At 37.1% G+C, this 12,172-nt stretch overlaps 1 protein-coding gene across 2 annotated transcripts in view; it reads left to right on the forward strand.

Moving 5' to 3' along the window:
- The window catches only part of Moxd1 (monooxygenase DBH like 1), a 66,583-nt gene that overhangs the window by 38,272 nt on the left and 16,139 nt on the right, over positions 1 to 12,172 (forward strand). For both annotated transcript variants that reach the window (XM_070010260.1, XM_070010261.1), the window contains exons 5-8: positions 6,733 to 6,912; positions 7,216 to 7,318; positions 9,431 to 9,597; positions 10,797 to 10,988. In XM_070010260.1, coding sequence (XP_069866361.1) covers positions 6,733 to 6,912; positions 7,216 to 7,318; positions 9,431 to 9,597; positions 10,797 to 10,988 — 642 coding nt within the window. The remainder of the gene's footprint in view (positions 1 to 6,732; positions 6,913 to 7,215; positions 7,319 to 9,430; positions 9,598 to 10,796; positions 10,989 to 12,172) is intronic.

Genomic DNA, 12,172 nt, shown 5'->3' on the forward strand with positions numbered 1-12,172 from the left:
TAGTTTTATGTATGGTGGGAGTAAAGTCAGCCTCAGCTGGAAAAGTGGTCTTGAAAATAAGGAAAGAATTCCCTGAGGGTTGTTGTGCAGGAAGTTTAGAGACTTTTAAACAAATTTGATGTTAGAAATAAGACTGATAGTAACAAAAATAAGTCTAAAAAGAGAAGATAAAGAGTTTTTAATCATTTTTTTAAATTATCATAACTTGACTGACCAGATCTTTAGAGCTTCTTTTCATCTGTTTAAGAAAACAGATTACCCACATTTCTAAAAATGATTTTTTATTTTAGTGCATATGCAGATTGTGACCTGTGAAGTGTATATGGAGTTTGTTTTTATCTGACTCAGGAAATATGGAATGAGTTAGTCATACTCTTATGTTCTCTGGCAAATGAATCCATTTAAAAATGTCACTATAGGCTGAAGACCTGTAAGTTATTTTTGACTTAATTTAATGGAGATAGCCAATACATTTAGGAAGAAAAGCAGATTAGGCAATGAATGCTGATGGATCACTGAGTTTATTCTTGACACACGCTTTGATGCAAGAGCAGTTTCACATTTGAATAACTGGTGGGAACACTGAATTGTGCTGGACTGAGAAATACAACAAATAGTAAGGCAAGCATGGCAAAATGTTAATGAATTCTGGGTGATTATTATATGAACAAATGTTGTAGAATTTTCTTGATGTACTAACTTACCAAATTAAGTGCAAGCAAACAATTCCAATGTTAATAAGACAATTTCCTTGCTTTCAAGAAACTGGTGTGTATGAGAGACTTGTTTTTCAAACAGCTGTAAGGCAGCAGGAGACTTAAGGCCTGGAAAGGCAAATTCAGTGTGAACCAAGTTTGCTAAGAAAAACAGATTCCATGGAGTAGAAATCATGACTTGAGAGTGGACATTCACCTACCGACATGGAGATCACACTCAGCTTGGCCATAGCCTTAGACATTCATAGTTCAGTTCTTTTTCTTTTTTTTTTCTTCATGGAATTGTCCCATGAAGCTTTTTTAGTAATGGGGCTCTATGTTTGAACACATCAAGAATAAGAGAAAAACAAAGAGAAGAACCAGAATAACAGAAGTCACTGACTTTATTTTTTCCCACTAAATCATGTAGAAGGCTGAAATTAAGAGGATTAAGGTTCTTGGTCAGCCCCAGCAAAAGAGTCTATAAGACTTCTTTTAAATCAAAGATGCTGGGCAACACACACACACACACACACACACACACACAGAGACAAAGAGAGAGAGAGAGAGAGAGAGAGAGAGAGAGAGAGAGAGAGAGAGAGAGAGAGAGAGAGAGAGAGAGAGAGAGAGAGAGAGAGAGAGAGAGAGAGATGGATGGGAGCCCAGCTCAGTGACAGAGCATATGCTTGGAACATTTGATACACCGAGTTAAATTCTCAATACTTAGAGAAAAAAAAATGACAGACACTGTGGATTGTATATGAAATAAGTTTAAGTTGAAGGGCTAGGCACAACTGTTCTGCTGTGACTTACAGAAATTACATATAACAATGCAATAAATTATGATTTGGAGATCTAGCCAATTGTTAGTTCTAAGGTAAACTTTTTTTTAACCTTAAATAAATGTGTTTAACATTAGTTTTTTTTCTCTTGTTTTTTTTTTGTTACTGAATAAAGCAGTTTTCTCTGCAGGTATCTAAAAGAGCAATGAATTCTGGGCTTTTGAATAAAATATAGCATAGAGTTCTTCATGATGCAATGCCATTTATTTATATTGTTTTCAATTAGATCTAATTTTTAGGCTGTACGCAAAGGAATAAAAATTGTCGTCATGTTAGGTCACTGCTCCTGGGAGAAGGAAAAAAAGATACCTCATTTATTAGATTTCTCAAGGAAATAAAACTCTTAAATTATGATGAATAGGTGTTAAAATAATAAGCTTATTTAAACTGCTAAAATTATGACCAAGTATGCATAAACATAAATACTAGGACTTTCAGGATGCAAAAACAGCTTTTTACACAAGAAGTTAGTTTTTAAATGTGCAGAATTAAATTGAGATGCTTAACTGTTTAACTTGTTTTTATATGTAAATTCTGCTGGACTACATGAAAAATTTACTTTTTATCCCTCCTACTTTGGGATTGTGGCATTTTGTCATGAAAATCATCTGTTAGTGATTAAGTTCTGTCCTTTTGTGGAGAGAATTATTGGGACTTGAAATCATAAAATACAGTAAATATACTTCCCAAATCAACAAGAAACAGCTCAGTGACTACATCTTTTCAGGAGTCCTAAAAGCAGAAAACAGTCGAGAAATGGAAAATGCAGCCTAAGGAGAAATCTTGTCCTTAGTGCAATCCTTCCAGCAAGAGCTGTTATTGGCTGGAGGAAGCAGTATGAACTGGAAGCTTGGAAGCTTGGAAGCTTCCAGCTCTTCTGTTACCATTAGCTCACTTCTCTGGCTCAGGAGGATGGACCACAGAAAGCTGGCATTACTATACATTTTGCCTACTTTTCTCTCTTCCCCTTTTCTGAAGTGGAACTGTGTTTCTATGAGAAGGTCTCTGTGTCTACAGCTGTTATTCTCTATAAAGCTTGTTGGTCCCCATTCTGTGTAGGACTGGTAAAATTCAATTATATTCATCCATTTGACATACTGCTTTGAAGAGCATACATTGAAAAAAATAAAAACAAAAATAGAAAACGAATCTTGGGACCATTTTGTACAGTATGAAATAGAAAACATGTATATATATATATATATATATATATATATATATACCTTATATGAACAAAATTTTATGCATATACACTTTAGATAAACAGAAAAAATTATATGTATATATATTTACTTTTAGGATGCACATTTGATTCTATGAATTCTCAGAATTTAAGATGCACTCTAACCTAAAAATCAATTCACTTTAGCATTTAAAAAGAGCTCATATTTACAAAAGCACTTGCAACAGCGTGTCAAGATTAACAGCATGATTTCATCTTCATTGACAATTTTCTTAATCATATACTCTCACACATAGAAATAATAAAAGCTTTGGAAATGTGTGTCCTAGATAATGAATCAGAAAGAAATGATAAAATGTTGAGTTGCTATTCTTAAGGGACAAAATGTGTGCTAAATAACTGCATTTAATATAAAATATTATAAATATAAATTGTACAGAAATAATTATACTTCCATCTATTTACTACAAATTCTGTGAAATATATATATATACATATAATATATATAATATATAAATGTATATATTTAATTTTATGGTGGATCAGCCATTAGATATTTGTAAAATATTACCATTTTATATATGAAATGGAGTTTCAGTAAGGTGAAGTCATTTGCTGGCAGACTTCAGATTCTAAACCACATATTGGCATCAGGCTACCACACGGTACTACCTCCTGAAAGAAAACCAGACAAACAAGACAACTGTGAAACAAAATGGCCAGAGATGGTATCCAAGGAAAACAAAACGTGGGCTTTCAAAATTGAGTAAAATTTGATCAAAGTTGAATAAGGGGAAATAATTGACTGGGTGAGCCAGACTGATGGTTATGAATGAACACAGCTTACAAAGGGAGGGGACGAAGGGTATAGAATGGGACAAAAGGTGAACCGATTCAGCAATGAAACCCACTAGACACTATGTTGGAAATGAACTATACAACTTTGAGGGGTGGGAAGTTGGACGGGAAAAACTGGGAGAGAATGTAGGAGGAGGTGACACTGTTCAAAAGGAACTGTAGTCATTACCTGACTCATGTAACTATAACATCACCTTTACAATAAAATTTTAAAATGAAAAAAAGGATTGTGAAGACTGTGAAGACAACTAATGAGAGAGGGCCCTCAGTGTCAGACGAAGGAGTATTGATGACATGGTCAGCTACAGAAGAGTAGTGTGGGAGCCATAGATTGTAGAAAATTGATGACTGGGAAGATTATCTTGCTGGGATTCAGAGTATTGCACAGAAGGCAAGTTCCTGAAACTTTCTTATATCTTTGTGTTGCTATAACAATATACTTTGCAATGGGTAATTCATAAAGAACAGATATGTATGTCTTGTATTTCTAGAGTCTGGAAGTCTAAGATGAAGGTCATTGCCTTTATGACAGTCAGGATGATTGGAAATCCAAGTCTCCAAACCTATAGAATAGACAAAGAGAGCGAGAGAAATGTTAAGTATCTTGACCTGGTAGAGATATATCTAATTTCAGAAACAACAGTCTTATCTCTGATAATTCTTGGTTGCTAACTTTATTGTATATTGTGAAACATACTGGCTTCTTTTCATGAGCTAGAATTTGTCAGCCCAGGGACTTGCTGAAACCCACAACATCCAGCATTTAGAAAAGATGGATTCCTTTTTACATCTTAAAAAATACCAAAAGAAAGAGACTACTGGTTTGAGTTCCCTTTCCTTAGCTGATGTGGCTGCATGGAAGAGATGTGTGTGAACAGGATAGTTCTCATGCGATTTAGGACTGCAGTAAGAAGTGAATTATTTCCTACACATCGCCTCTCTGTTTCTCCTGTTTCTTCATTCCATCTCTTTACCTCTACCTCAATATGCTGTCACTTCCAGAGATTCAGCTACCAAGTTCATTCATGGTAGGCCCTTCAAACCACATCAGCAAGTCAAACTTTGATTTGATCTTTGATTTTTTTTTTCCTTCAGAGTAGATGATTGATGGGATGAAGATTCCATTCCCTTGATCAGTTTGGTTAACTATTGTAACTGTCATGCTGAGTGATCCCCTTCCTGTTAGGGTTGAGCATAAGACAGGAGTAGGGGGCAAATACTTCTGTCTTACATCTTCATGGGAGCGTATGAGCAGGACCATAGAGACCCACCTAAACTGCTAGTTCTGTCTGAAATCTCATAGGCAATACCACTTTATGAGCCAGCTACCCTCTGGATGCCCTTTGTCAGAGAGAGTTTATGGGCTTTTATGTGAACTGCAACTTGGTCCTTAGGCTGTTTATTTAAAGTAAGGTGCCAGGAACAAGAATAGGCAAGAAGAAAAATGATAGGGATTAAAAATTCCACCTTATTAGCATATCTTCCCATTACCGCTCCCCCTTTGTTTTAAATTTTAACTTACTGAGTTGCCCATTGTTTTTGGAGAGCTATGTTCCTCTTTTCCACTCATGTTTCAACAAGCAAAGAACATAAGAAGAATGAGTATAGGAAAATTGCTTAAAAGAGCTGTGTTAAACAAAAAAGAGTGCTGTGTTTCCTTCATGGAGCTTAGCATATGTGCATAAGATAATTCTCTCTTACTGCACAAATTAAAATCTAGAGGAAGATGTATATTTAGCTATAGATAAAGTTAATTAGTAATCACTAAAGAAAATGTGTATTTTATGTCTGTGTCATAATCACAGGGACAATCATGATCAAGATATAAATATATAGATTTGAAAATCATTTACAATTGAAAATTGAGTGCAAGGTGCTATCATAAATGAACATAAGCCAGACATCATGAAATAGCAGACACCTATTATTTTGCAGTGCTGGAGGGTAGATATCTGAGGTCAAGGTAAGGCCAGGTCCCCTCTGAAAGCTCTAGAGAAGAACAGATTCTCATAGCTATTGGTACTTTTTTGTTGGCTTGGGTCATCATGATTTTAACTTAATTCAATTCAGTTGTGTGTGTGTGTGTGTGTGTGTGTGTGTGTGTGTGTGTGTGTGTGTGTGTGTGTGTGTGTGTCCAAATCTCCTTTACTTTTCTCTTAAAGACAGCTGTCATTGAACTCAGAATCCACCTTTATCCAGTATGATTTCATCATAACTCATTACACCTTCAAATATCTTATTTCCAAATAAAGTCATATTCTTGATTTCAAGCGGGCATAGCACAAAAAAGGTACAAATGAGCTTGTTTGTTTTTTCTCTTGCATGCTGTTGTTAAGGTAATTGGCCATAGAAGCGGTCCAGCAAGGCTACACACAGGCTTCCATTTCATGTTGATGTTGGGAGGATGGAGGGTATGCTCAACTCATTGTGATGAAATAGACAGATGTTAGGAAGGACACCTACAGAGAGACAATGAGAAGGAGGAAGATAACTTGATCATGCTCACAGTATTGCTTATTGGATAATAATTGGTCTTCCCTTTCCCCCTTCTAGTTCCATTAGTATCACTGAGGCACATCACTGACAATATTTTCCCACTTAAAATTCTATTTAAAGTGGAAATAATAATAATAACATTTATGAGAATGGGATGCTTACCACTAAAATGAAAATTTCCATCTCCTAGCCCTATTTCCTGCTCAGCCCATGCACACACAAAGATGAATGAGACATCCTCTACTACCTTCAGTTGAGGTGAAGAGAAAGACTGAGCACATTGTACCTGTAGCCTTGACCTTTTTCTTAATGTGGCAGAATAAGTAAGAAGGAGGTGGAGAAATCATAAGATGAGGCCTGGGAGAGGAGGAAACAAGTTTTCAAGCAGTTGCTCTGAAGAATGGGTAAGAGCCACAAAGGCGAGCTGAAAACAAAGAAGATTGGTAATGTCCTGTAAATGTGGGAGTAAATAGTTATCTGTGTGGTTCCATTATGTCCCTCACCACCACCGCCTACCATCTTGAACGGCATATTCTTTTCATAATTGAGAAGAAAAGCCCTTTGAAGATTACATTATCCCGGGTACTAATTTTGTGCTCATTGCTGGACACTGTAGGATGTCTTCCTTTCTCATCGTCCCTCTCCTGTGTTTCTGCAGGTTGAGCCGGTGATACAGCGAGGCCATGAGAGCATGGTCCACCACATCCTGCTCTACCAGTGCAGCAGCAGCTTTAATGACAGTGTTCTGGACTATGGCCACGAATGCTACCACCCAAACATGCCCGATGCCTTCCTCACCTGCGAGACAGTGATTTTTGCCTGGGCCATTGGTGGAGAGGTGGGGCTACTGACAAACGGAGATGTAGAGCAATTAACTGAACATCTGGTTTCCCCACAAATATGGTGTTGATATGTCTACGTAAAGCTCTTATGTATTTTTTAATATGAATGTAGTATGTTTCTCTTTTTATTGGGAAGGATTCTTTCCTTAAGTGATAACATTTGACTGGTCATTGACGGATGGCATCCTAGAAGGTTGAGATATTGAATACTGAGTATTGGAAGTGGAATGTGTTGGGAATGGAGTAGATCCTTTAAGGATTTTCACAGGATATTGTCTCACAGAATTTTCCATATTTAGGGTTTCTCTTATCCACCTCATGTGGGATTATCCCTGGGCACTCCATTCGATCCCCAGTATGTGCTTCTGGAAGTCCATTATGATAACCCGACACACAAGAAAGGTGAGTTCATTCTCTACACATTTCACCTGTGAGCTTGAAAAGCTTATGTCACTTGTTTGTAAGAGTTGAAACAACATAGCAACCAATAGGAGAAAGAGTTAGCTTTGACATCTGTTATCTTTGTACATTTGTTATCTTTTTTTTTTTTTTTAGAACAAAAGAGAGTGCTATTCAGAATTTCACTGAGGCAATAATGGGCTTTAACCAGACAAATGGGCACAGGGTCTCTCATCCTAAAAATCACTTCTATGCTATCAGAAAGTGGCATTAACAGAAGTGTTTCCTTGTTATGCATTTTCCCCAAGTACATAGTGCTTATCAAACATTTTCTTTCTAATTGCAAATCAGAAAAAGCTACCTATCACTTGTCATACTAGAAGGTGTATTAAGAGGCCCATAATCCCAGCTATTTAGGAGACAGAATGGGCAGAAAGTGCCTTACAAGAAGCCCAGGCAAAAAAGTTTGCTCAACCCATCTCACCAAACCTGCTGAATATGTGTACATCAGTGATCCCAACAACATGAGAGATGTAGGTCGAATTACAGTCTGAGGACAGTCTTGGGCAAAAAAGCTGGAAAAAAAACTAAATTAAAACACGGCTGAGGTCATTACAGCTCAAATGCTAAAACGTCTGCCTAGCAAGTAAGTGCAAGACCCTGAGTTCAAACCCAAGCACTACCCCAAACAGGCAAGCAAACAAACAAATAAAAGCTTAATAGCATTTTGTTATGTAATAAATAATCCATAAATATGTCTGTGTAATATGATTTTGATTTGAAGAGCAGGTATAAGACTATGCATTTGATTTCTGAGTTTACTTATGTAATATTCCCCAACAAAACCCAACTCCTTCTCAATGGAAGGAATTCCAAGTAACCATTATCCTTGGATTTATGTAATTATTCTGCAAATACTGAGCACTAGAACACTGGGTGCCACTCCTAACCTTGAGGATTTAAGATAGGTGAAAGACAGATTGTACAATATGTCTTTGGCACTAGAAATCAGTCCAGTGAGAAAGAGAAACAGTCAAAGAAGCCTCTCAATAACATAAAATTAGCACATAAAATGATACTAAATATTAAATTACTATATATTATATGATTTTCAACTGTCATAAGAAGGATGTACCTGATATTATGGGAGTATTTCATTGGTGATCTGTCATATCCTGGGATGTGTGGTGGGTAGTTTAAAGAATCTTCCCTGAAAAAGCAAACTTTTCAAGGCTGTAAATATAAACTCAGGTTTTATTACTCCTAGAAGTCAATGAATTGCACACTTAGTGGAAGAGATTTATAAAGTGTTTGGGTCTATATCCTTCTTTCTTAAAACTATGTCATAACCAGAAGTCTGTCTTATTTTAGATCCCCACAATGCTAATATACTACTGGTTGTATCATAGATTGTTAATATTGATTTGTTCATCATATCACTATTTGTTGGATGGATAAAAGAATAGTGACTAGGAAGAAATTTAACCTTTGGCAGTTTTCTCTATCAGTCGATGGTTTCTACATGGAAGGATTTGTATCGCTAAGAAAGGTTATTGAACTTCGTCTAAAAACAATATAGCATAAAATTGGATGGGGGTTATTTATCGTCTAATGAATACCTTAGAATTCTCATTAATTCTTCATGTTAGATAGCTGTGAAATATACTGGCTAGAAAACCAAAGCGGTCTCCCAGAGCATGTCACATGTGTCTATAATGGTTGCTGACAATGTGGGGATTCATTTTTCAATTCAGTAAACAAAGTGGATTATTTTATTCCAATAATATCTGTTTGTCTTACTCTCCCACCCCCACCTCCCTGGCCCAGTCATGCGGCCTGAACTCTGGGTCTGGGCGCTGTCCCTCAGCTCTTCAGCTCAAGGCTAGTACTCTACCACTTGAGCCACAGTGTCACTTCTGTTTATGTGGTGCTGAGGAATTGAACCCAGGGCCTCATGCATGCAAGGCAAGCACTCTACTACTGAGCCACCTTCCCAGCCCCTTTTGTCTTTCCTTTTTGGTGAGCTTTCAAGGAATATGAATAAGTCTAATGAATGTGAGAGGTATTCTTTTTTTTTCCTAAGAATTCAAATGCACTCATGTGTTTCTGTTCTAGGCTTAATAGATAGCTCTGGGCTGAGGTTATTTTATACGATGGACACAAGGAAGTACGATGCTGGGGTGATCGAGGCTGGGCTCTGGGTGAGCCTCTTCCATACCATCCCTCCAGGGCTGCCTGAGTTCCGCTCTGAAGGTCACTGCACCCTGGAATGTCTAGAGGAGGTTAGTAATAGCTGGTTGTTGGGAGTTACTATTAGTTAGCCCATGATTTCAGAAACTAGTATGAAAATCTGTTCTCTTCTTATTGACACTGTTAAAGCTATCAGTGTTATTTCATCAGGATGTGGCTGAGTTTTTAAAGCATGAACACTATAGGCATAGAATTCCAGAAAGAAAAACTTGTAGGGTGCTTTTCTTCCTTTTCTATCTCCTTCCTTTTTCTTTTTTCTTATGGGTCAGCTGTGGGGAGTGAGTTTAGAGCTGGGCACTGTCCCTGAGCCTCTTTGTGCTCAAGGCTAGCCCTCTACCACTTGAGCCACAGCACCACCTTCGGTTTTTGATTGATTCATTGGAGATAAGAGTCTCATGGGGACTTTTCTGCCTGGGCAAACTTCAAACCACCATACTCAGATCTCAGCCTCCTGAGTAGCTAGGATTACAGGTGTGAGCCACCAGTACCTGGCTTCCTTTCTTTTATATTGGACACTTTGGTCTATTACATTTTTCTACCTGTGTTCAGTTTCTTTTCATTTACTTTACCTTTTATTTGTATGTATGTTCCCAGTCTTCATTTTTTCCTCTGCTTTTAAAATTTTCTTCTTTTTACTAATTGAGTATAAGTAAGTAACTAATGTAAAATACTCTTGTGTATGAGAAAGCCAAGTATAGACACTTAATAATGACAGTTTCCATTGATAGTTTCTCCTTTGAATCAAAGTAATGGATCATGTACTTTTGGGAAATATAAGATAGTGGTTGTAGGCAGGTGAAGTAGCTGAGAGTCTGCTGAGTGATGTAGACAATGATTTAAATTGCCATGACAACATTCGGTAGTGTAGGAGCCATAGGTAATTCATTCTAGCTGGAAAAACAGGGGAAATTCTCCTATCTAGACTACTTTTCAGGTTGCTACAGGCTAGAATCTTTTGCTAGGAGTTTTGATGACTGCCTTTTACCTCCTAAAAGAGGACAAAGGGAAGACACATTTAGGCGTGATCTGGTAGGCTTCCTTTCTTGAGTCCTGGCAAATGTTGCTTCCCAAAGTAAACATTAAGCAATCCCAATTCAACAGGTTTGGCAGATCAACTGCTCACTTAAATCACTTTAGCTTCTTCTCAGTCGTTCCTCCCAGTATGTTTGAACATGAACTGTCTGGACAGGCACTTGTTTGGGCTGATTGGCTCTTCTTTGTGTTCCCTGAGGCTCTGGAAGCTGAGAAGCCGAGCGGGATCCATGTGTTTGCCGTTCTCCTCCACGCGCACCTGGCCGGCAGAGGCATCATGCTGCGTCATTTTCGCAAGGGGCAGGAAATGAAATTACTGGCATATGATGATGACTTTGACTTCAATTTCCAGGAGTTTCAGTATCTAAAGGAAGAGCAAACAATCTTACCTGTACGTATGTGCTTGTTCTCTTTCACCGAAAAATGTTATAACAGTCATGATACAAATCTGCCAAGATATAGTAAGGTTTCTAACAGTGGCGTAAATATCTCACCCTGTCCATATTCTTACAGCCACGGCAGGTGTTGCACAACTCGGATGGAATGTGTTTCATCTTCTTCCCAACACTGAAACTTACCTTTCTTATTATTGCCAAGGGCAATACAAGTTTTGTTAAAAAAAAAAAAGAATAAGTAAAATGAAACCAATTTTAGGTTCCAATCTCTAACGTATGCTACTGTTCTTTTTTCTCTCAATTTAAAGAAAGTTTCAATAGTGAATGATTCTTTGGCTTAGGATTTTAATAAGATAAAATCAGAGATTTCTTTCTGTCCCCTTGACAAGAGGACAAATTTTAGCCGTTTCATTTTAGTAAAAAAAGAATTTAAGAATAATTCTTTCGTCAGATGGTTGAAAGTATTTATCTGCATATATGCACGCAGAATGATGAATCCTGTTGAATTTGGTTTAAGAAGAGGAAGGTGAAGGGAATGAGAGTGAGTGAATTTGTTTGGGATGCATTCTGTGCATGAATGGAAATGTCACAATGAAACCTTTCTTGGACAACTAGTCTATGCTAATAAAAAATCATAGAAAAAGAAGATACTTGAACGTATTTATTTTCATTCTTCAGCAGTCTACAATACATGGGGTTTTTACATAAGAAGAGGGTCTTATCTTTTACAGTAATAGAGACATTTTTTTCTCATCAATTTTATGATACTTCTTTTTTTCCCCAACATTTTATTCTATTGACATCAAACTCAATAGTCACAGAATTTCCTGCCTCTAATCAACTCTTTTAAAGTTACATTCTTAAACAGGATATGAAACAGCAATGATATTGGCAGCAGTATGTTCTCTATGTGATTCTGGGAACCATCTTTTTAGATGGATGACCGTTCAGGAAAAGGCCTAGTATAAGAGGATGTAAGGGAAAACTAAGAAGAAAAACAAAAGGAAGTACCTTGGGAAGATGAAAGGGACATGCTTGTTCTAAGGATTATCCTTTTTTATATTCACAGCTTGGAATCTGTATTCCTTCCAGAACCTCTTGGCTACACCCTGAGATTAGCAAAATGAAAATTGAGAAACAAAATACTTAAGGGCTGTATGTCCAATATGATGAGTTTCCA

The sequence above is a fragment of the Dipodomys merriami genome, unplaced genomic scaffold (genome assembly GCF_024711535.1).
Source record: "Dipodomys merriami isolate MVZ:Mamm:240054 unplaced genomic scaffold, mDipMer1.0.p SCAF_8, whole genome shotgun sequence".
Classification (NCBI taxonomy): Eukaryota; Metazoa; Chordata; class Mammalia; order Rodentia; family Heteromyidae; genus Dipodomys; species Dipodomys merriami.